Source organism: Pseudorca crassidens, chromosome 2 (genome assembly GCF_039906515.1).
Source record: "Pseudorca crassidens isolate mPseCra1 chromosome 2, mPseCra1.hap1, whole genome shotgun sequence".
Classification (NCBI taxonomy): Eukaryota; Metazoa; Chordata; class Mammalia; order Artiodactyla; family Delphinidae; genus Pseudorca; species Pseudorca crassidens.
This window is the reverse complement of record NC_090297.1, coordinates 32,882,624-32,907,704: the sequence shown is the minus strand read 5'-3', so window position 1 is coordinate 32,907,704 and position 25,081 is coordinate 32,882,624. Positions and strand designations below refer to the sequence as shown.

The window sequence follows — 25,081 nt, the reverse complement described above, 5'->3', positions numbered from 1 at the left end:
AGCACTGGACCCCCTTCCTCAATGTTCTGAAGATGGGTGCTGATATCAGGGCAGCTGGGATGAACGAGTGGGTAATGGAGAGAGTCCCTGCTCCCGGGTATCCAGAGGTATGGGCCTGAGGGTGGACACCAGGGAAAGATACAGTTTCTGGGCCCCTGGCCCCCCATAATGTAAGCTCCATGAATGCAGTGACTTATCTATCTTGTTCACCACTATCCCTCCTACACCTGAAACAGGGCTTGGTGCAAGAGCAGATTATCGATAAATATTTGTTGAGTGAATGAATGAATGAGCAGGTCCCCTCTTATACAGCTTATACAGTGGCCTCACACTCCCCACCTAGATGGGGAGGGGGGTTTGGGAAGAGGAACTCCTCTCGCCAGCATGGAGACCCAGGGCAGCAGAATGGTGGGAGACAGAGGCAGGAACCAAGACAGAGCGAAGGAGGACATAGCGAAGAGGCTCCAAAAGGCAAAGTTGAGAGCAGCTCTTTCTTCCCAGCCCCCCACTCCTGCCCAGTCAAGCACTCGCCCCATTCCTCCTCCCTCCAGCACCTCTTCACTGACCACCACAATTCCAGCACCATCCTCACCCTCACCCGCAGCCCACTTACCTTGCAGTCTGTGCACCCCTCCCCCATTTACAATCCTACAGTGGCTTCTCATGGCTCACAACTTGAGGTCCTCAGCCCAGAGCTTGAGGCTGTGCACACACTAGGCATCAGCCACACTCCACCCCTCCATACTCCGTCTATTTCCACCCTGGTGACTTTTGTGCTCTCTCCTCTCCTTGGGATGTTCCCCCTTCCTCCCCAAGAATCCCTGATCTGCTTTGAGGAGAAGTGCTCCCCCAGCCCCTGGCTGGGATTCCTGGCCCTCTCTGGGCACCCCAGGACCTCTTTGTGCTGAGACAGTTCCTACCTCTGTCCACTCCCCACCCCCCACCAGCTCATTAGGATCCATCCGTCAAGGGCAAAGCCAGTTCTGACTCCTCTACTTCCCGCGGGCTGGCCAGTACATGCTCAGACAGTATCTGGGAGGCAACAAGAAGGTCCAGGTCTCCAGGGCCTTAAGCATCAGTGAGTCAGGAATGTCCCACTGTCCTCTGAAGCCCAAGAGTTCTCAGCAAGGGCATCTTGGGGTTGCTACAGAGGTGGGTGGGTGGGTGGGTGGGTGGGTGGAGGGGGGGCCAATGCAAGCCTACCTGGTGGGGCTGGGAAAGAGTACAAATGGAGACGCACACACTATAAGTCTGAATATTTAAAAGCTTAAATCAAGCTAACAAGCTGTTAAATAAAATATGATCTATCCTTCCTGACACATATAGCTTCATAAGGATCTGGAAGGCTAGGCCTGAATTTAAAATCTTGGATCCCTTGGAGTCCCATGTTGGAATCTGGCAGGGAGGGGACAGCCAGCCCCTGCTACCCTCCAGTCCCTGGCCCATGGTGTGCCCTCTTCTCTTCCCACACTGGGATCGTCCCTCACCAGAGGGGGCCTTGGGTACATTCCTGTGGCTGCCCCCAGCCTGCTCTCATCCACACTGGCTGCAAACAGCTGCCCTTCGACCTAGGAGCACTCACACAACAGTGGCCCTTGGGATGGCGAACCATCAAAGAGGTCTGTGCAAGCCATGGGGTGGGAACTCCAGGGTCCCCTGGAAGGTGTTCTAGAACAAGGAGGGCCGCGCACAGGCTCCAGGTTGGTGGTATGCAGGGCCATAGAGTGAGTGGGCAGAATTCTGGAACCCCACCTTTGACTCACCTGGAGCAGCCCTGCTTTAATGTATTTTATATACTGTGTCACTCCTGTGCTCCTGTGTCACGTTTCATTTAAAGAACCAGATCTACTGCTTAAAAGCTTGCAAAACAGCAGTCAGGACCCTTCCCTCCTACTGAACAACGGGGAAGCTGAGGTTACAGGGACCACAGTCATGCAGCAGTTTAGAGCAAATCCAGTGCTCGATCCCAGGGCTCCCGCTTCCTGGCCAGGCCCTGGCCTCCGTGGGCACATTTCTGATCACTAAGACCCAGTGCCTCCAATGGACATGCCATTGGGAGGTGGTGAGTGCCCAGTCCCTAGTGGGGTTTAAGCAGGCCTGCTGCTGGGGACTCCTGCCTTGACGGGGGCTGGACCCTCCACTCAGGACGCTCAGCTCAGGAGTGGATTGAGAGGCCAGACCAGGCCCAAGAAGGAGAGGGAGTCCTGGTATAAATAACCGTGGGGGGCTGAGATGTTTGGGCTCGTCTCCTGGGCGACGGCTCTGTTTACCGCCCAGCGAGGGGGGGCATAGCCCACACATTTGCCTCCCTGACTTGTAGCCAAATTTCTCCAGGAAGGGGTGGCCCAGGATTAGCCCCAAACACTCCAGCTCTGTACCCCTATGAGGTCTTCCCCCTCACTCTGCCCCAACATGGGCCCAAAACCTCCCTGACATTGCCCCCATCCTTCAGCCCCAAATCCTGCATGGCACTGCATCTCCACCAGCCACAAATGCCCCAGCATTTGGCCCCATAAGTCCCAACTCTGCCTAAATCAGTGTGGGGGATGGAGGGTGGCGGGAGCGTGAACAGGGCAAGGGAAGGCCCCAAGCAGAGTAGCTGGGTGTGTGCCAGGGATCTGAGCTGGGGCCACTGGGCACGGGGGCAGAGACAAACCTCTCCCACGGCCCTGGCCAAGACAGAGGAGGGCTGCAGCCCCCAGATTAGGAAAGTGCAAATCCCTTTCCCCAGCCCAGTGACCACGCCATGCCTGTCATGTGCAGGGCATTAGATGGCCAGACTCCATCGTGGGAGGGGCTGGCAGGTGCCTGTTGGTCATCCCACGACCAGCTCCTCTCCCCAGCTAGCCAGGCCAAGAGAAAAAAACCTCAGTGCAGGAGGGCAAGTGGAAAGGTCCCCTTCCCCATGGGGCAGCAGCTGCAGCCTGGCCCAAGCACGGAAGCACAGGGGTTGATGTGAGCTGAGTTCCAGCCTGCAGGCCAGCCCAGCCTAGAACGAACACACACACACACACACACACACACACCCAACCGACTGATGGATCCTGCGTGGGACACCAGCTGCTTTTCACTGAGAGCTCAAAATAGGAGCTGTGTCCATCAGGGGTCCTAGACAGGTGCCCAGACACCTGGGCTCCAGTCCCATATCAGCCACTTCTCAGCTGAATGCCCTTGGGCAAGTCATTTCTCCTTTCTGAGCCCCAGTATAAAATAGTGTAATAAATATCTTCCTCCAGGTTATGAGAATTCAATGGGATTCATTGAGTAAACATTAATTAAGCCCCACAATGGGCCACGTATGCCTTAAAGCATCAAGTGGGAGAGGCAATGTTCTTCCCAGTATGAGGCAGCATTTTGGACCCAGAGGCTGAGGCCCAGGGATGTGAAGAGACCTACCCAAGACAACACACAGGGGACCTGAGCCCAGGCCAGCTCTGCAGAGAGGTTTTCACTGTTATTTATTGTTGTTGGGGACAATTGAGACTCTTGGGCTGAGCCTAGGCTCTGCCACTGACCTAAGTTTGGTCTATGCCCTGTTCTGGGCCTCAGTTTCCCCATCGGTAGAGTGAGGGGGCCGGGTGGGATCCGTGATTTGCACACCCTATTGAGCTGGCAGACAGGGAGGGAGCAAGGAGCTTGGCAGGCTGGGCCTCCTGGGCTCTGCCCCCTCCCCAGGGCACTCCCGCCATCCACTGGGCCTAACCCGGTGCTTTCATGGGGCTGCTCTAAGGTCACTGTTCTGGGGACCCCCTTAGACCCCAGACCCCCTCTGCAGGTGGCCTCAGGGCCTGCACCCACCCCCTCTGCCCCCAAGGCCTCCCTCAGCTCATTCACACACACCTTCCCCCAAGCCAGCCTTTGCATAAGCAGCTGAACTTTCCATACAGGCAAAATCCGAGGGCTTCAGGCCAGGTCTGGCCAGGCCCTGGCAGGGTTCGTGGCAGCTCCAGAGGAGACGCTCGGGGGGCTGGGCCGTGAGGGGAAGGCGGAGGGAAAAAGGCCAAATGGCTGGCATCCCCAGGGCACCCTGCTAGAGCCTCCCCACAACCATCCTCCTCGCCAGACCCAGAGAGGTGTTTCTAAACTACCAATCTGCCCATGGCGCTCCCGTCCTCAGTTCCTTCCTGAACTCTAGCCTCCTCCAGGAAGCCACAGCTCCTCAGCCTGCAGTTCTCAGCCTGGCCTTGCTCACGTTCCAGCCCCTTCTCTGCACACCTCCTGCCCCGTCTAGGCTCCCACTCTCCTGCCATCTTTCAGTTCTTTACAAATGTCATGTTCAGACCCACCTCTGGGCTCTGCCCATGCTAGTCCCTCTGCCCGGAATGCTATTCCCTCCTCCTGTTTGCCTTGACTCCTACTCACGTTTCAGGTCTCAGCTGAAACCTCTTCCTCTGGGAAGCCTTCTGAGCCACCGCCAGTTTGGGACTGGGCCGGCCCCCACAGGACTCCACCCAGACAGCTGCCAGCCTCCTGGTGCATCTCCCCTGCCCCACCCGGGGAGCACAGCAGGGTCTGATTCATTGCTCTGTCCCCAGCACGTGGGATAGGCCCTGGCCCCCAGGGACTGCCAGTCAAGGCTTCCCAAATGAGAGAGGAAGAAAGAAGGAATGAATCCTCAGTGTAGAACTGGGGTGGAGATAGGACCTGAACTTTAAGGCTCAACTGGTCCTCACAGCAGCCTCCCAGCAGGCAGGCCCATCAGGGCCAGTTAGGCATAATATGGTGGAAAAGATGACAGCCTCCAGAGCTGGACTTCTGGGGTTTGAATCCTGGCCCCACTACCTACACCCAGGCAAATTACTCAACCTCTCTGTGCCTCAGCCTCCTCATCTGAAAAATGGGCACAACCGTAGTAGCTACCTCCTCTGGCTGTTGAGAGGAAAAAGTGAGAGAAAAAGGGCAAGTCCTCAGAGCAGCATCTGGCGTACGGCAGGCACTCTATAAGCATCGGCTGTTATTGTCTTTATTATTATTATATATTTTTCTTTTTTTGCGGTACGCGTGCCTCTCACTGCTGTGGCCTCTCCCGTCACGGAGCACAGGCTCCGGACGCGCAGGCTCAGCGGCCATGGCTCACGGGCCCAGCTGCTCCGCGGCATGTGGGATCTTCTCGGACCGGGGCACGAACCCGTGTCCCCTGCATCGGCAGGCGGACTCTCAACCACTGCGCCACCAGGGAAGCCCTGTTATTGTTTTATTATTATTGAGAGCCATAGCAGCGGGGGACGCTGAGCGTCCGAGACGGAGGTGACTGCCCAAGGCCACCCAGCAGGAAGGTGTCTCTTGCTTTCCCACCCTAACCCACACACCCCACATACACTATAAGTGCCCCCCACGCCAGCCCGCCCACGGTGGCCCGGCAAACCTGCTCCCACCCGCTCACTCCACGGAGTCCCTGCACACTCAGGCTTCAGTTCCATCCTCCTGGACATTCACTGCTTAGTGGCTGCAGGACAGGGCTTATGCTGACCATTTAAACTTCAGTGTCCTCTTCTGTACAATGGGGTAATGACAGTGCCTACCTCCTAGGGTTCTGAGAAGGATTAGATGAAGTACCATGTGGAAAACACCCCAGATCTGGCACCATACCCCGTATAGGTTAGACTATGAAACTTATTACTATGTGAAAACCGTTAGAACCCTTGAGCTTCTGAGCCCCCAGTAAGGTGGTCACAGAGCCCCGGCTGCTGTGCAGGGGGCTCCTGAGGAAAGCAAATGCCAGTCTGGCCGATATGCTCTTACAGGACCTGTATACCAACCACCCTCCCCCACAATATCCCTTCCTCAGGGCTGAAACCAGTGCAGGCCAGGGCGAGATGAGGGGTCCAGGACCCAAGAGAAGAGGGAGCACGCGCCGGGGAGCAGGGAGAGTGAACGCACCACAGGCCCTCTTCTCGTCAAAGCACTTTGTAGTTCATGAAGCACCTGATGCAGGCAGCGGCCCTGGGAGGTGGGCAGGTGGAGGTGATAATTGTCATTCTACATGAATGGAAGCTGGAGCCTCAGAGAGGTTGAGTCGCCTGCCTGGGGTTACACAACCTTTAAGAAACAGAGGCGGGAGCCAAACCCCGGCCTGCTGACATCTGGTTCAATGTTCCTTTAACTGCGGGGTAAGCCCTGATTCTGGGTGACCTAACCCCCAACCCCTGCCCCGAGAACAATCTTGGCAAGAGCCCTGGGCTGGTCCTCACCGCACTCCAGGGCAGGCAGGCCCTGAGGCCCAGGAGGAATAGACCGGGGAGACTGATGGCTGCCCCAGCCCTCTAATCCTTTCATCCCCACCCGGACTCCTCCCAGCTCTGGCCCCAGAGCTCAGGAGGGAGAAGGCAGGATGGCGCCCAGACCCAGGGATTTCACGCACCGGTAAAATTTTCAAAAACAATTTAGGGACTGCATGAAGTTGTCAGCTTTTTATTTCGCCAAGTAAGGACATTTTTAAAAAATTCCCAGGCCCGTCATTTCATAAAAGAAAGGACATAATCTCAGACTAAAAGACAGTCCTTTAAATGAAATAAATTCAGCTTTGTGGCCAAGTCACCACGTTGTCCTTATTTCTCTCAGTTTTGCCTTAGGCCACTGAAGAAAGCCCGGGTCTGCTGACGCGCATGAGAACCATTTTGCAGCTTCGGTTTGGGAGTCACACAGACATGGGTTTGAATCCTGATTCCACCACGGGCAAGTTGTGTCATTTGGTGCACATTATTTCCCCTTTCTGAGCCTCAGTTTCCAATCTACAAAATGGGAACATGAATAGTGCTGCCACACAGTGGTACCTGGAGAGCTAAGTGGTCTAGAGTTTGCAGAGCACTGGTTCTGAGACGAGATCAATCAAGCCCAGGCTCCCAGCCAGCGGCGCCTCCCTGTCCTGACGCTGCCTATGGCTCCCCGTCGTCCACAGGGTAAAGCCCACCTCTGTAGCCAGACCCTCTGGACACACCAGACTCTGCAGATCCTGGGGCAAAGAGAGTAGAATAACAGAGTCCTGCCTCAAAGCCTTTGCTCTAGCTGTGGCCTCCACGTGGAGCGCACTCAGGACAAAAATCACAAGGGCTTCCAGCTCACTGCCTGCACCCAGAGGACCCAGGGGTCATTTTTCCACTTCTCTCTCTAGTCGGCAAAACCCTTCTCATCCTAACAACCAGCCTCAATGTCACCTTCATTCCCTGGCTCGGCAAACATTCACTAATTACCAACCACGCACTGTGCTCAACCCCACCATACAGAAGAGCGCAGAATACACAAGGGAGGGTGAGTAGAGATATGGGGGCTCCAAAGGGCCCCCAGTCAAGCCAGGGGTGGGGGGCGCAGGGAGCGATTCCAAGAAGAGGTGGTGCTCAAACTGGGATCTGAAGGATCAATAGGAGGTCGCTAGATGATGGGGTGGGCGGGAGAGGGGACGGATGGTGGGGTGGAAGGAGAAGCATCTGGACTATTAAAAGCACACCTGGGGACGCTCTAGGTTGTTTCTTAGGCGAGGAGCAAAGGATGCTCGAGAGAGGGGTTCCTGACTTGGGCACTGCCGGTGAAGGGGTCACTGTTGGGGGGAGGTGGATACGTTTGGAGACAGATGCTGAGGTTGAGGTGCCCAGGGGATGAGCAGGTGAGGCGTCCACAGGAAGCTCAGGGATGAAACTGCAGAGGGGGAGGCTGTCATCACAGAGGTGACCCCCCAAAGTCACAGGAGTATGTGCACACACATGGAAACTGTGCATGGAGAGGAGGGCCCAGGACAGAGTCCCCAGGAGACCCAACATTCAAGGGGAGAAGGAGGGGGCAGAGCTGCTGACAGAACCCAGGGAAGAGCCAGGGGCGGGTTGAGGAGTCAAGGGAAGGGTGTGTGCAAGCAAGGAAGGGCCCCTCGGGAGGCAGCCCAGCAGCATCCCAGGAGCCACAGTCTGGGTTCAAATCCTGTCTCTACAACTTATCAGCTATGTTGACTTTGGGCCTTAATTTCCCTATGTGTAACCTGGGGCTAATTTACTTTTCGACAAAAAGGAAGATAAAGGGCATGGAGGGAGGCTTGGGTCACAGGTTCCCCCGGCCCCCATCCTAGGTCTCTCCCACCAGACTGGCACCAGTCCCCGGAGGCCAGAAGAATAGATGAGCGAATGAAATCAGGGGCTGCCCCCCGCCCTCAGAGTAGAGGGCAGAATGGGAGGCAGCTTTCCTCGGTCCTCGGCAGCTCCAGCACCAGTCTCATCTATCGCAGAAGGGAGGTGGAGAAGGCCCCAGGTGTGCTGTGTCCTTCCTCTTGGCCTCAGTTTCCCCACGTGGGAAACAAAGCCATGAATCTGCCTGAGCTCGGAGGCCCTTCCGCCTCTGCGGCAGGACGAACGGAGGAAGGGTGAGGGGAGAAAGACCTAATCCAGACCTACTGGTCCTGCCCCAGGGGAGGAGGTCCCACAGGGGTCTGGGTCCCCATTGTCCCCAGGGACTGGTCCCTCCAGAAGAGGGTGGCAGCCGGACCAAGGAGGGCAGAAGCAGAGGTGCCAGGATTGTGCTGACACAGCTGTTCCTTCTCCCCTCCTCTCTCCCTACCTACCCCTCCCCTCCAAGGGGACAGCCGAGCCCGGCAAAAAATAAACCCAAAGGCAGTGACCTGGACGGGCCCGAGGCTCCCAGGGCGGAGTGGCAGGGAAGCAAGGACGGAGGAGATGACCACACACCCCACAAAAAGCGAAAGGGTGCCTGATCGGATCCCCCCTGCCCCCCCCACCAACAGAGGGGCTCAAAGGGAGCAGCTCCATCCACTCTCCTTCCATCACGCTGGGAGGGTTGGGTGCCACCTGCTTGATAGGCACAATGGGCAGAGTAAATCTTGTCCAGGCCAGCTAGACATGGGTTCCCAAGTTTTGGAAAAAGTACCCCAGGGAATCTCACTCTACCTCCTGGTTTGGGGCAGTCAGTCCTTCCTCCTGTCTGACCTCTATCTCGCCTGCTTCAGTGGGCCCATTTATCTCCAGCAAGCTGCTCTCCCCGTCTCACCTGCCTGGCCTAGATGTCTGAGGAGTCTCAGGAGAAAGCGTTCCCCAGACTTCCCTGCAGGGACTGTGGAGGGGCCCTGGGCAGGAGACCCCGCTCCACCCACTGTTCCCCAAATCTTTGAGAGGAAGGAATCGCTGAGCTCCCTGCTCCCTTGCCTCCCTCCCTCAGGCACTGCCCAATTAGTCTGCTGCCTGGGGCTGCCCCTCCCCGTCTCACCTCCCCAGGTGCCAACCCCCAGGGCACGCAGATCCTGCCCTAGGGACAAGTCGCCCAGAAAGCCTAGAGTCCTGGGGGGAGTGCTTTACGGATGCCCCAGAAGTGTGACCAGCACCCTCTCCCCGGCCCCTCAGAGTCCCCGCTGGGGGCAGGCAGCCTTCCCGGTGCCCTTCTAAGTGCTGCCCAGTCCTCTGAGGAGCTCAGGAAGAAGGTACTGGAGGACAACTGCCACCACCCCGCACCCTACCCCTACCCCCACCCTACAAAACTCAAGGTCTGAGACAGCGGCTCCTCCCATGCATCCAGAGTCCCTCTGTGCCAGGCAGCCCTTAGGATCCACTTTCCTGCTCAGCCCCATTTTACAGAGGGGGAGAGTGAGGCTCAGGGACTGGGGTAGAGCAGGGGTGGGCACCTTCCCAGTAAGTGTCGGGACTGGGACCTCTAAGTCTCCTGTGGGATTCCCCGTCCCTATTCCCCAGAACGACAAGCTCAGGAGAGAGTGGGGGATGGCCCTCCCCTCCCAGGAGTCCCTGGCTGTCCCCCTGGGCACCACGGCTTCACTTCCACCTGCCTGGGGCCAGACTAGCTGCAGAGTGTGATAACGAGGCCCACATCTCAGCCGTACAGCAACAGCCTCACATACGCCATCCTCCCTGTACACACACAGACACGCTCACACCTACTCCGTCTCTGCGAGTCCCTGGGAGAGGAGGCAGGAGAGCCCAGTGGTCCAGGCAGCCTCTACAGCCTCCTCACTGGGCATCCCTCCCCCCCCGCCCCCCCCCCCCCCGCACTCCCGGCGGGGCGCAGGCGTGGTCTGTCTCTTCCCTCTGCCTCCCCAGACCTGGTACGGAGTTGATGCTCTTTAACTCTGTTTGTCAAGGGAAGGAAGGAACAGTCAGTGAGATCCTAGGCACCCAGGCTGACGTCCCGGTGCCACCATTACACTCGCTGTGTGACCTCGGGCAAGTGGGTGATGTCCCCTCAGCAGCCCCGCTTTCCTCAAGTGTGAAGTGAGGATATGCGCCACTATTGTGTGCCCACCTGATGTAATGGCTGTGAGGGTTAAGTGAGAGGATGCCGGGAAGAGGCAGGGCACGGCGCATCCTAGGCGCTCCTCGGATGTCCACAGAAACGCGTCCTCAGGCTCCCGGCGCAGAGCCGCTCACCCCGTAACCCAGGCGAACGCAGCTCTTGGTCACTCCCAGGTACACCCAGACACACTCACCGTGCTGACAAGGACATCCGTCAAACCTCTCTCCAGGAAGGAGCACGACGACGATAATAACGATATAATAATAACGGTGATAAGATAACGGCTACTATTTGCGCCCAGCATGGTGTCAGGTGCTTTAACTCGGCCCTGACAATTCCAGAGGCGGGTATTATTAGTCCTACTTTTCAGATGAGAAAATGGAAGCTCAGAGAGGTTAAATAACTTGCCCAACGACACATAACTGCTAAGAGTGGAACCAGAGATGAACCCACATCTGTCAGACTCAGATCCCATGTTCTTAACCCCCTGCGAGGCAGCCTCTGGAGGAATGAAAAGTAGCCCCTCTTCCTCCACCTCAGCCCCACAACTCCCATACAGGGGCCTTTAACAAAGGGGCCGCCTACAGGTCAGACACTCAGAATTCCCCTCTGGGCCCCCTAGCCCACAAGAGGGTCGGCCCTGGCCAAAGACCCACATGGGTGCAGGGGAGGAAGGGGGATGAGAAAACCTCCAGCTGGCTTCTCCAAGTCTGGGGAAGTTCCCTGCACAGCCTCCTCTGGGGACACGGCCTTGGCCCGCTCTGCAGAGCCTTCCTCTCTCCTTGTTCCCCAGACAATTTCGCCTCCCCTGACTGGCTCAGAGAACCTTAAATTAATCACCCATTCAAACTGCTGCCATCAGCCCAAGAATAATCACCGCTTGAAACTCTCCTGGCTCCGGCATTCTGAGAATATAGGCTTCTGCAGCAATAGGGATTGAAGTTAGACAACCAGCAGGGCTTCATCGATGGAAGGAATGAATGTACCATGGAGTTGGGGTGGGGTAGCAGACAGTGAGAAATCCAACCTGCTCCAGTGACCCCAAAGGAGAACGTGGAAAGGAGGGAGCAAAGGGGGTGTAAGGGGTAGGGAGAGAGATAGAATAAGGGCTAGAAGCCCGGCAGGATGGTCTCTCCATTATGCCCTTCTTACAAAGACCAAACAGAAGGACCAGGACTGAAAAATAGCGGCACGAAAAATTTGGGTCACACCTTAAGACTTTCTCCATCGCAAAGCCAAGTTCTTGGAGCAGTCTCCCCTATTGGCTGGGCAAGGAAAAATACTATCTAAAGTCCTGATCTGGGAGGCAGAAGGCCTGGGTTACTGGCATAGTTCTACCACCGACTCATCAGATGTGACCTCGGACGAGTATCTGCCCCCTTTCTGTGCCTTGGTGAACCCAGCAGTGCACCGCAGGGCTGGACAGAGGACCTCGGAGGGAGCTTCAGGAGAAGCAAAGGCCAGCAAAGTCCTAGGAAGCCAGCCACACACTCCCACGAGGGTCTAGGGCTGCCCTCCAAGGCGGATGCACAAACACACACAGATCCATAAGGGCAGACCTGTAGCTGTGAACAGGTGGAGGCAGAAAACGCAAGAGATGGGGCCGACTCAGCTCCGTCCTAGAGGTCTAGCCTGGGGCGCAGGCCCAGGTGTGCGTCTGTGAAGGCAGAGAAAATGTGGGAGCAGCTGTGCATTAGATTTCTTTGCATTGGATGTATGCTGTGTGTGCGCTTGTGACACCCCTGGGCAGGTGTTTCCAAGTGGCCAGGAGTGCGTGCATGAGACAGACCAACGGGCATGTAGCAGGGATATGTGTGTGTGCAAAGCCGTGCACAACAAAAGTGTGACTGCACTGGGTGAGGCTGGGCAGTTTCCACCCGATTCCACAAAATTCTGCCGCTGCCCACTCCCCCAACAGCCCGTGTCCTGGGGGGACAGGGGGACAATGACGCAGGAGTGTGGCTCCTGAGCAGCCCAGGGTTGGGGTGCCGGCCGGAGCTGAGGTGCAAGAGGAAGACAGCACCGAGGCAGCACCAGCTCTGGGCTGAGGCTCCTCCACGCTGACCGGGGGGACCTCTCTTGAGCCTCAGTTTCCTCACCTGCAAATGAGGAGGACCCCAGCACCTGCCTTACCACGCTGCTAAAGGACACAGTGAGAGTGGTTTATAAAGGGCATCAGCACGGTGCCCGGCACATGGCTGATGCTCCACGTGTGACCAGCAATTTCAGTTCAAACTCCAAGGGCCAACCCAGGCAGCCTCAGGGAGCAGCGGGGAGGCCCTGGACAGAGCATCACGAGTCTCCGGCCTGAGCCTGCATCTGCCACTGATCCACTGTGTGATGTCAGTCTCCAGAGCCTCAGTTTTCCCGTAAACAAAATGGGGCTGTCAAAATGTGAGGACCCACCTAGCAGGGGTGCCTGCCCGGGGGCTCTGGGCACCTTCTGCTGGGATTATTTCCAACGCAGGTGATGTTCTTTCTGACAGTCAGGGTGGGAGCTTGGTGGGAGGCACCGGGGTTGGGAGCCTGAGGGGCCAAGGAGCTGCTGCTACCTCCTCCCCTCCCCATTCCCACAGCTTCTGACCCCAGGGACAAGGCTGACGAAGGATGTTTACAGAGCATAAACCTTCACTTAGAGAAAGTTCGCGGGGCAGCTGGGGGCTGGGAGCGGCGAGAGTCTCACAGCAGCGGCCGGCGGCGGGGGGAGATGAGGGGAGGTGGGGCTTTGGTCTCTACCTGCCCCTTTCAGCCCTCTGACTTCAAAAGGGAGGCCAGGGTGGCCTTTGACAGGGTGCAGCAAGGAGGCGAACATCCCTTCCAAAGGCTCAGAAGCAGGATGGGCAGTGCTGTGGTGTTTCTCAAAATTCAGGGAGCAGGGACTGTGAAGGACTGAGGGCTGAAATCAGGGACTGGGGCACAGGGGGTGTAGTAGGGGCTTGGTGACAGGACCAAGGGCCTAAAGAGACGAGGGAGAGCTTGGAGAGGGGACAGCAATCCTTCCTTCTGGGTCTCAATGAGAAGACAGGAGTCAGCGGTTCCCACTTCCCAGAGGCCTGCGGCTGCTGGCAAAAACGCTAGAACTGGGGCTGGTCCTCTGGGTGATGTTCCACACCTCGGGGCCAGAGAAGGTGCAGGTTCTGGGTGGGGCTCAGAGGGACATGGCTGGCAGGTGTGAGGGAGGTGTCCCCTGGGGTGAATGGACCCGGCTCACCTCAATTCCCTCCTTGCTGTGTCCTGAGTCCTTCTCTGGCAGGCTTTTCTTCTGGGGCCCCTCCCACCAGGGCCTGAGTCTCTGGGAAGGGGGTCCTAGCTACCTGTGCACACTGGACTCCCCTCACTTGGGCTGCCTGTGAGAGTCATTGGGGCTGGGGAAGGATTTGACCAAAAGTGCAATAATCAGGCTAGAATTCCAGCAGCAGGAAGAACTTCCTGGCTCGCCCAAGACCCTGCAGTGAGTGACTGCAGAGCCCCACATCTGGAGCTCCTCACGAACAGGAGAGGCCTCCTGTGCGGCCCCCTCCCCCAGGTCCAATCATAACACCAACCCCTCACACTCCCACAGGCCCTTGCGGCTCACCGAGTTCTTTCCCACCCATTACCTCGTCCAAAAGTGAGGCCCGCAAGGCTGGGGTTTCTACCCACTTGGATGGCCTAGAGATCTAAAGCTCAGAGAGGCGCAGTGATCAACCCAAGATCGCACAGCATGCAAGAGGTGGGGTTCCTGACCCCTCAGCCCACTCTGACCTCTAAGATGAATGACCCAAGATCCCCAAATGTCCGGACGTTTTCACACCACATTTCCTCTCCCAGAGTTCCTGAGAGATGCCTCAGCCCTGGGATCCTGGTGACAAGTGGTCAGAACAACCATGTCCCTGGCCAGGGCATTCCTGGCATCCAGAAAGGGCAGGATGTGGGGCAAAGGTACTAGCGGATTTAGCTCCTGGAGAGGAAGGAGAGGCCCCTCCAGAGGAGGTGAAGACAGTGCTGGCCAGAGGACACGAGGCAAGTCCTTCACCCTCATAGGGGCTGAGAGGCCAGGCCTGGGGACTAAGGACCTCCACCTCAGAGCTCTATTGCTTCCCCAGGCCCAGCCTTGCCGCGGAAAAGTCATCTCCCAAGAGGAGCCCGCGGAGGATGCAGCTGCTCCCTGCGAAGTGTCTCAGCCTCCACGGGCACCCAGGCTGCAGGGTGGGCAAGGGCGCCTCAACGCAACGGCTCTTCATTAGCAGTCCCCTGCCCCTCATCCCCAACTCCACCGTCCCTGCTACCCCAGCAGAGAACCCGCAGCACTCCAGCAGCCCTCTCTGCAGAGAAAAAGATTCATCCAGGCCCTGCCAATGGGCATTGGGGGTTGGGCTACTCCTAACCATTGACCCTGACCCTAAGTGCGACCTCACGTCCAGAGCATCTCAACTCTCTGCCCCCGCGCCCCCCACCCCGGCCCGCCACAGGAGGTCTCTGCACCGAATCGTGGCTGCTACCTTCAGGAGCAAACAGGCTGAAAGAGTTCCCTTCCGCTACCCTCCCTGTGGTCAGGGGGCTCCTTTGCCAGCATTTTCCTCCCCTCCGCTCTGAAATTCTGTGGGCCAGCTAGGATGGGGCAGAGGCAGGCAAGCAGACAGCAGAGGGTCAGGCAGGAAGACAGACCAAAAGACAGGTGGAAGCAGACAAGTAGAAGAGTAAGATTCAGGTGGACAGGTGGATAGACAGATGGACAGACAGGCACCCAGATAACTGGACAGGCCAACAGAGGGATGGAAACAGACAAGCAGAAAGACTGTTGGATAGCTGGAGAGACAGAGACAGGACAACTCACACACCGGCAGAAACTCACTCCGGCAGAGGGACAGCCAGACAGGCAAAAGGACTGTGGGACAGTCAGGTGGACAGGCAAGGGGACCACCCAGGAGACCCCAAGACTAGAGGGCCCTCTCTGGGGGCAGCAATAAGGGATTAATATCGGCACATTTCCCAGGGACCAGAGGTCTCTCTCCCGGGCACCTTCGAGCGTCCGAGAGCCAGGCCCAGTCCTTCAACTGATATCTGCGGGGCCTCTCATGTTCCCGGCTGGGCCAGGCCGTCCCCCAAGACTGAGCTCTGAGCTGCCAAAATTCGCTCTTTACATCCAAGAAGGGTCAGTGTTTTTGAAAGTTGTAGGAGCCTGGCAAGGGGGAGGAGGGGGCCCGCAGCGTGAGTGTTTCCAAACTTACTCCTCTCCTCTTTCTTTTTCCCCAGGGTGCCCAGAGCCAGGCCTGGTGCAGCGGCCAGCAAGCTGGGCAGGCTAGCTGGCCAAGCCTGCAGGGCAGGCGGCAGGGCCCACTGCTGCCACTGGGAAGTTGAGGGTGGATGGCAAGACTGAGTGAAAACTCAAAGTCAGACAGCACACGCCAGTGTCAGAACTCTGGTGGCTCAAGGGGACCCCAAACACCTATAATTGGGGACCAGCCCTCGGCTGCGGGGGAGATCGTCCCTGGAGAGGGACATCTCCGAGGGGAGTCCAGGTGGGAGGCCACTGTAGCTACAGAGCTGGGGAGAAGGTGACGGAAAGTGTGCGGGGGCCAAAGGGCCCTCTGTGTCTGGGACACAGGGAGACAGAAGTGAGGAAGAGGAAGAGGGAGCCGCACTTTAGTGGCTGCCGATTGGAGAGAGATGGGGGACAAGAAGCTGGACGTGGGGCGTACAGGGGACAGAGAAGCAGGGGTTGGAGATCAAGATGGAAATCAGGAGTTGAGGTGGGGGAGGTCAGAAGCCAGGTCAAGCTGGGGTCAGGACTTGGAGAGGGAGGGGTTTAGGGGCAGGCTGTGGGGGGGAGGGGGGATCGGAAATCGGGTTCAGGCCTGGGGGCAGAGCTATGAGGGTCGGCCGACCGGGGGGCTGGGGGGCAGGAGGCGGAGCCAAGGCGGGGCAGCAGTCCCCCGGGAGCCCAGGCTCCGGCAGGGGCCATGCGGGGCGGCAGCGCGAGGGCACGGTCGGGAGCTCGGGGTAGCAAACTCACATGAAGACGTGGTAGACGAAGGCCCAGCCGCGGGGTCGCTCCAGCACGTTGTAGACCCAGTTCTGCAGGCGTCGGTAGCGCTTGTACGCGACCGAGGAGCGCTGGCCGCAGGCGGAGCCCGAGCCCGAGCCCGGCCCTGGGAGGGGCGCGCCCGGCGGCAGGGGGCTGCCCAGGAGGCCCAGGCGGCGCGGGGAGCCGCCCCCGCCCGCCTCGCCCCGCTCGCTCTGCACCGCCGTGAGCGCCACCAGCTCGGCGCGGGGGGCGTCCGCGGGCAGGGGGGCTAGGCCGAGGCGGCGCGGGGGGGCCTCGGCCATGGGCGGCGCCAGGCGGGGGGGCCGGGGCCCGGGTCCGGTCCGGGGCTGGGGCGCGCGAGGGGCGCTCAGCGGCGCATGTCTCGGACCCAGGGCCAGCGGGGCGGCCCGAGGCGGGCGCGGTCGGCGGGGGCTAGGGGCCGGGCCGGGGCCGCTCCGGGGCCGGGGGCGGACGCTCAGAGCCGGGGGGCCGCCGGAGCCCGCGCTGACCGCCCTCTTCCCCGGCGACTGGGGCGGCTCTTTCCGACTCCAACTCTCTTATTACGCGCTCCATGCCGCTCGCCTTTCCACCTGCCGCCGGCGCGCCGCTCACATGTCAGCCTCCCCCGCCCCGCCCCTCCCCCGCCGCCCCCGCCCGCCCCGCGGCCGCCTTCCCAAATCGGGAGGGAGCGAGCGAGCCGGCGAGGCCGGGCGGAGGGAGGGGACGTGCGGAGAGGCGGCGGGAGGGCGCCCCCGCCGCGCGGGCCGCCGAGTCGGGGCGGGGACCGGACCGCGTGGCGGCGGCCCCCGGCTGGTGCGAGCGGAGCGCCGGGCTGCGCGGGGCTGCGTGGACCCGAAGGCCGGGCTGGGGGCGGGATGCCTCATGTGCGGTTGTGGCGAGTGGGGCGAGGAGTCGCGGCCGCCGTCGCGGATGGGACGCGGGTACCGCGGAGTTTAAGTGTGAGTGGATGCAGAAGTGCCTGCTGTGTGGGCGCAGTGGGTGGCTGTGATGGTGAGATTGAGTGAGGAGGTGCGGTGTGGATGGGCGTGCAGGGTCCGGGCCTCTGGCGGTGGCGGCGTCAGCGAGGTGTGCCCCGTCTGGCCGTGCCCCGTGCGCGTGGGGCGGGGTGCGCTCGTGCCTGAAAGGCCTGTGTGTGCAGCACCGTGGGCCTCAGGTGTGTCTTCTTTTCTGCCCACCCCACCCCCGCCTCTGAGCGTCCCTTCTTTAGGATGAGGGAAGAGCCTCCGCTTAGGCCACTCTGCCCCAGAGAAGAGTCTCCTCTGATCAGAGGGGCCTGCTCCGCAACAGCCCAGTCTGAAGCGCGCCCTTGCCTCGCTTCCAGGGCAGGGCAAGGTTCAGGGCACACAGGTGTTGGGAGGTGAGCTCTGAACCAGCGCGGAGGCCGGACAGCCTCCTCCCCAAAGGCTCACAGAATCGCACCCAAAAGCGGCGAGACTTTCCCCCACGGCACTCCCTCTCCAGCCGGAAAGTTCCTGGTGCCTGACCTACTCTCTCTAGCTTTGGGGGAGGCCTTTTCGTTCCCTTTAGCCCTCTTGGCCCAGCCCACGGTGGTCATATGGGTTTCCCGATCCTCCTTCCCTCGTCCCCTGACGAAAGCTTCGGCCACACCAGCCGCTCCCCCCGCAGGCCCTGCCCCAGGGTGAAGCGCTTCCGCAGCGAACTCTTCCCGGTTCCTCCGGGAGGATCTCGGGGGACGAAGCAGAGCGGGAGGGGCGGGGGACGGGGTGGGAAGGCGAGCTCGATTCTCAGCTGTCAGCAAAGGCAGCATTGATCTGCTGAGCGCCAGTGGGGGAGGGAAGGAGGCAGAGCTGCCGGCGTGCTGGGAGGGGGCTGCAGGGACCTGGGGGACCCCAAACTGGGCTTGACAGCCGTTTACACCCCTACCCCAACAATGACCCTTTTCCCTCTGCGTAGCAGAGGCTGCCTTTGGGGTCCGACCTGAATCCCTCTGGCTGCTCCTGGCCCCAGGTGTGCCGAGGGCCAGAGCCTGGTGTCCCTGGGCAGTTTATGTCCCGTCCTCACTGGTAGCTGGGGAAGGTTTCTGGACCCCGGGGCTCAGCTATGAATGCACTGCCCCGGCTGTGTCAACCCATCGTCTCCCCATGAGCTGCAGCTAGCACTCCCTAGATAGGCAGCACTGCCCTCCCAGACGCTATGGGACTGCCTGACTGGGCTTCCTCAGTCAGGGGTCCTGGGGGGTGGACTAAGGCCTGGGGACTTGAAATGGTGGGAAGGAAAGCAGTTGTAAGGGCTCTGGGGGGTGTTTCTTGGGGGTCTTCTTTTTTTTTTTTTTTTTGCGGTACGTGGGCCTCTCACTGTTGTGGCCTCTCCCGTTGCGGAGCACAGGCTCCGGACGCGCAGGCTCAGCGGCCATGGCTCACGGGCCCAGCCGCTCCGCGGCACGTGGGATCTTCCCGGACCGGGGCACGAACCCGTGTCCCCTGCATCGGCAGGCGGACTCTCAACCACTGCGCCACCAGGGAAGCCCTCTTGCGGGTCTTTTTGAGGCTCTTCTTATGCGCAGAAATGGCACTTGAACACAGGTTGCCCTTTATCAACACTCAGAATATCGGAAATGGGGTCTGTTCTGGGAAAGAGGATCATCGGGCTCAGCATCACCCCCGGATGCCACGCCTCTCTTCCCACTTAGGGGGCTGCGAAAGTCCCTTCCTCTCCTTGTGAGGAGCCCTCGCTGCGAGGAGAGGGTCTTTCCTCACCTTTCCCAACTCCAGCTCCAGATGCACCCCTCAAAGGCAGCAAGAGGAAGAAAGAGACTGTGGCTGCAGCTAGAGGGAGGGAAGTTAGATCTCAGGAGGGAGTTTCATGGGGCATAGAGGCGTGTTTCTCCTGTAGGTGTATGTGTAATGGGACAGGCCCACCACTTTTTAAAGTGGGGAGTTGTGGGAGTTCCCTGGTGGCCTAGTGGTTAGGATTCTGGGTTTTTCACTGCCGTGGTCCGGGTTCAGTCCCTGGTCAGGGAACTGAGATCCCACAAGCTGCGCGGTGCGGCCAAAAATAAATAAATAATAAAGTGGAGAGTCATGGAACTCTTCCTAAGGGGTGGGGGGATGGGGGATGGTTCTAGGAGGATGTAAGCAAAGTTAGGTTGGTGTGTGTACGTGCGTGCATGGGAAAGTGGAGGAGGCAGAGGAGAAAGTCCAGTTCCAAGAGGACAGGTGGCCACTCTGAGGGTCACCCGGCGGCCTTCCTGTCCCGTCCGGATTCCCGGGACATGAGCGTGACCAGGAGGAAGGCCTTTCCCCACCGCAGCCTTTAGTGACTAAGACACTTTTCTGAGCACACAGCTGTCTCAGCTCTCTCCCTGCTGGGGGGAGGGGGGGTGGAGCTATGGTTTCCCACCCTCCTCCTTCCCTCTCTCCCACCTGTTCCCTTCACCCCACCCTCAGCAGCTTCCTTCCCACCCACCCCCACCAGCCGCCACACCTCTCCCAGGTAACACTCCCAAAAAAACATCCCGCTCTGCCCTGACTCACTCACTCTGTCCCACCTGGGCAAGTCCATTCCTGGCTCTGGGCTTCAGTTTCCCCATCTGCCCATAAGGAGGGGGTGGGGCTGCAAGATCTTCTGTAATTCATCACTGTCGCTTTCATCCATCAATGAAGCAAGTATTGATTGAGAGGAAGAGTGGGGAGGGAGAGAGCTCCCATTTGCTGAGCACCAACTGAGGCTCAGAGACACGTGGGGACTCACCTAAGGATACACAGCCAGTATCCAGAACTGCCTGTGACCTGTCCTCTCCCCTGGCTTGTGCCTACCCACTGTGCACAGGGTACTGGGATCAGTACTGAGGGGAACCACAGAGGGCCCAATCTTTGTTCTCTAGGACTTATTCCTGCCAGGGGTGGAGACTCCTAGGTCTGAAAGGGTTGAGGTCTAGAAGTTGTGGGGACCTTGCGGCCAGGTTCAAGCCTGTCATCGACTGACGGCCTGCTAGTGTGACTTCAGGTCAACCAAGGATGCAGATTTCTTGGAGTGGGAAGGGGGTTTTACGTCAGTGGTTTTCAGACTTTATTAGCAATGGAATCCTTTCTACAGACAGAATCTTAAGGTAGCACCCCAATATGTAAAGAGCATTCAAGCAGAGGTGTTCTGGTTGAATTGAGGTGAGGAGGTCAAGGTTCCACCCACCAGACCTCCTCCTCCTTTCTCTCCACACCCCAGAAACTATTTGGACTTTCTCTCTCTTTTTATTTTCTTTTAAATTTATTTATTTATTTTTGGCTGCGTTGGGTCTTCATTGCTGCACGCGGGCTTTCACTAGTTGTGGCGAGCTGGGGCTACTCTTCGCTGCGGTGCGCGGGCTTCTCATTGCAGTGGATTCTCTTGTTGCAGAGCACAGGCTCTAGGCATGCGGGCTTCAGTAGTTGTGGCTCTCGGGCTCTAGAGCACAGGCTCAGTAGTTGTGGCGCACGGGCTTAGTTGCTCTGTGGCATGTGGGATCTTCCCGGACCAGGGCTCGAATCTATGTCCCCTGCATTGGCAGGCGGATTCCTTTTTTTATAAATTTATTTATTTATTTTTGGCTGTGTTGGGTCTCAGTTTCTGTGTGAGGGCTTTCTCTAGTTGCGGCGAGCGGAGGCCACTCTTCATCGCGGTGCGCGGGCCTCTCACTGTTGTGGCCTCTCTTGTTGCGGAGCACAGGCTCCAGATGCATAGGCTCGGTAGTTGTGGCTCACGGGCCTAGTTGCTCCACGGCACGTGGGATCTTCCGAGACCAGGGCTCGAACCCATGTCCCCTGCATTGGCAGGAATATTCTCAACCACTGCGCCACCAGGGAAGCCCGGCAGGCGGATTCTTAACCACTGCCCCACCAGGGAAGCCCCTGTTTTGGTGTTCTTATAGCTCTAAGTGTTGCTAGAAGTCAGATGAGGGAAAGTCTCCACTGGCAATGGCGGAGGAAGCCTTCTTGGGGACAGGAGTAGGGAGGACTTGGAGAGGTGCAGAGAAGTGCAACCAATAATGCCTGCAGCTACCATGAATGAGGCCCAGAACCTTGTGTAGGATGCTTTAACTGCATCTTCTATTTCAGCATCCCAACAGCCCTCTGAGGTAATCCTATTCACACCCCCATTTTACAGACAAGAAGGCTGAGACTCAGTGAAGAGACTTGCCTAGTGTAGCTCTTTACCCCTGTGCTATAGTGAGTGTGTGTGTGTGTGTGTAGGTGGGGTGTGGGGATAGGGAGGATGTTACAGAACATGGGGGAGGAAAAACCAGTTTGACAAGGGGGACAAAAGGGACCTTGAATGCTGTGCTGAGGGTCCAGTTCGGCCTGATGGGAAACAGGGAGACTGGCCAGGGCTGACTGAGCATGCCACAGAGGCTCGGGCTCTGTACGAGACAGCTCAGGACGGGAAGATTTGGAGGTGCCAGTACCCAGGGAGGTCGGCAGTTGGGGGGCGGGGACAGAAAGATCACTGAACCACAGGTTATGCCTGGGCTTCCTGGCTCTACCTTTGGACTAGTTGGTGACCTTGGCCGCTCCACCTCTGCCCCAACTTCCCTGGCTATCGGGAGGACTAAATGCAATAATACATGAGAACGTCACGAGCGTGCAGGGAGCGGTGCAAATGTGTCCCATTGATCTTGTCGCCCTTCAGGTGTGCGTTCGGATGGCGCTGGGAGATGCTGTGAGAACTCCCTGGTCCTAGCACCTCTTCTCCCTGGGAGCGTCTTCCTAGCAGGAGGGGATTGGAAGGGAGGGTTCTCATGGGTGTCGGCATCATGTGCGTTATTGCCTCCAGAGATCCACCTCCACTGAGAGCAGGAGGAATTATGAGAGAAGGATCGAACCTGCTTCATTTTCCCAATGAGGCCAGAGAGGACAAGAGACTGAGGCCACCTGGCAGGTAGAGGTGCTAGAGGGTCCCAAGGAGTTTCTCCCCCATATCTGGGTGTGCCCCTGACCTGTCCCTAGCCCAGCCCCTGCTACCCTTCTGGGCCAGTCAGCTCAGAGCCACAGGAAGCGGAGGGAGCAGTGTCGCTGATCTCAGTGAAAGTGAACCCCCATTGATCTTCAGGGCTGGAGGGGGGCCCACAAGGAGGAGACACAGAGGGAGAAGGGGGTGTGGAAATGAAGGTCAAAGCCATCCCTTCTTGCACCGCTTCTCCTCCGCCTTCAGGATTCTTCCTCTATGACCCCAACTCCTGGAAGACCTTGTAGAAGACAATACTACTGCAGCTCTGCTGGCGGGCTCCGCGTTCTCAGTGAGAGCCACTGGGACAGTGGAGTTCCTTGGAAAATGAGGAGGAAGGCCTTTTCTGAGTTGCTGAGAGTACAATGGGAAAAAGCTTCCCTTCTCTCTGGTCCCATGATCAGAGAAACCTGGAGGAGGATTCAGGGAGGGAGAGGACGTGAGTAGGAGGGATGGCAGATTGAGTGTCAGGGAAGGGGACTCTGAAAAGGGATGAGACTTGGTAAGGGACATAGAGGTTCAGAAAGGAGAATGGGGGCTCGGAAGGGAGGCTAGGGGCTCAATGACAGGGATAGGAGGCCCAGTGAGCAGGACTGCCAGGTCAAACTTTTTTAAAAAATAAAATTTACTTATTTATTTATTTATTTATGTCTGCGTTGGGTCTTTGTTGCCGTGCGCGGGCTTTCTCTAGTTGTGGAGAGCGGGGGCTACTCTTCGTTGCAGTGCATGGGCTTCTCATTGTGGTGGCTTCTCTTGTTGCAGAGCACGGGCTCTAGGCACGCGGGCTTCAGTAGTTGTGGCACACGGGCTCAGTAGTTGTGGCTCGCAGGCTCTAAAGCGCAGGCTCAGTAGTTGTGGTGCACGGGCTTAGTTGCTCCGCAGTGTGTGGGATCTTCCCCGACCAGGTCTCAAACCCATGTCCCCTCCACTGGCAGGTGGATTCTTAACCACTGCGCCACCAGGGAAGCCCTGCCAGGTCAAACTTGATTGAACACCTATTAAGGTCCCTCCTCCTTAAAATAGTAGATACACAATATAAATGCTGGATAATTAAAAACATAAACAAAAACACGTATCCAAGTTCAAAGGCAAGAATGAGAAATCTCTAAGGGCCAGAAATGCCGGTGGTGAGCAGGAGTTGCAGCTGTACCTCTGAGGAAGGATTCAGCATTCCAGCAGGATGGGAAGTACACTTGCAGACCCCACTAGTGGCAAGGGCTGTGGTAGGCTCCCTGCTTAAAGCTGGGCCTGGGAAAGTGCTGCCTGCCATAAACAGGACTAAAATATCTGCCTGCTAGCCGCCTGGTCCTGGCTTTGGGTAGAAAGAGTACCCATATGATTAGGACACCTTAAGCCCGTTCACATGGAATGCGGACTCAGAATCTGATATTCACGACATATAAAAATCCCAAAAGACACTTATATAAGAGCTAGTTTGGGGCTGGTGCTTTTCTACAAGGCTTGGGCAGATACAGCTGAGAAATCGCCCCAAAGGGTGGCCTCCATATCCCAGGGTACAGCAGGAAAATGTGCTGAAGCTAACCATCTCAAGGATAAACTTCACAACATATAAGAAATACAATATTTTAAGAGGCACCTCTCTCAAGGAAGAATTCATATTTAAAGATCTAGAGATAATGGAGCAATCTGAAAAGAAGTTTTAGTTAAAATCTTCAAGAAGATGAAGGAATAACATCTATAGAACAAAAACAGAAAGATATCAGACAGAAACATGTAACAGATATGAACAGAACTATCTAGAAATTTTGGAAATGAAAACTAACGTCACTGACATTTAAAAAAAATCAGTAGATGGGTTAGTAAATACAGGTGAAGAGAGAATAAGTTAATTAGAAGCTATAACTGAGAAAATCCTCCAGAATGAAGCATAGAACAATAAAACAGTTAAACATATGAAAGAAAAGAGACAAAGAAGATTGAATGAGAAACTCCAGCATACATATTATTACTTCCAGAAAAAGATACTGGAAAGACGAAGCTCTTTCCAGAAATAAGACATGAATTTCTAGATTTAAAAGGCCCACAGAGTGCCTAGTAAGATAGCTTTAAAAACAAATCAAAACTACATCTAGACACCCTGTAGCCAAAGTGTAGAAAGACAAGAATAATGAGGAAATTTAAAAGCCACCAGAAAGAAAAAATAGCTTATCTACAAAGGTCCAATAATTGAATTGACAGTAAGCATCTCATCAGCAACAACAGATGCCAAAAGACAGTGGAATAGTATCTTCAGGGTGCTGAAGGCAAATAACTGTGAACGTAGGATCCCACACATTGCCAAACTGTCATTTAAATAAAGGGCAAAATAAAGACATTTTGGCACATTCAATATCTTAGAAACTTCTGTCCCATGGACCTTCGCTGAAAGAGAGAGGCACAAGGGCTTGGGAGCTGGAGAGGCAATGTGGCTCAGGGCTGCGGAGGGAGGCTGGGCTCTGTTTTGGACCTGTCTTCAGCACCAGCCAGCCTGAGGAGCTCAGCCCAGCCTGGCTCAGCCAGGGCCCAGCTCAGGTTCTCCCCTCCTGAGTGCCAGCCTTGCTATCCTCTTATCCCCTCATGGTAGTGGCCCAGCACCCAAGCTGGGGAGTACCACTGCCAGTCTGGCTCAGAGGCCTCCTTGAGGAGGCCAGGCCCAAGTTTCTCATGTGACCAGGTTTTGCCTGGCCCTCTGCCCTGGGGCCCTCTCCTCCTGGGAGGTCAGTGAGCAATGGGACAAAAGCTAGGTCCCTATGCAGGAGTTAGGGGGCGAGGACTTTCATTCTCTGTAGGAAAAGAATCACTTATCAGAGGGGACGAGACCAGTGGGGCTGAGCCGCCTGGGACGGGAGACTTCTTGGAGCACCTGGCTCCACTCAACCA

General features: G+C 57.4%; 1 protein-coding gene across 4 annotated transcripts in view; it reads right to left on the bottom strand.

The window, feature by feature from the left end:
* The window catches only part of KCNQ4 (potassium voltage-gated channel subfamily Q member 4), a 55,093-nt gene extending 38,548 nt beyond the window's left edge, over positions 1 to 16,545 (bottom strand). For 2 of the 4 annotated variants that reach the window (XM_067725690.1, XM_067725691.1), the window contains exon 1: positions 16,232 to 16,545. In XM_067725690.1, coding sequence (XP_067581791.1) covers positions 16,232 to 16,545 — 314 coding nt within the window. The remainder of the gene's footprint in view (positions 1 to 16,231) is intronic. The other 2 variants (XM_067725692.1, XM_067725694.1) reach the window with 1 other exon arrangement.
* Between the last annotated feature and the right edge of the window lie 8,536 nt (positions 16,546 to 25,081).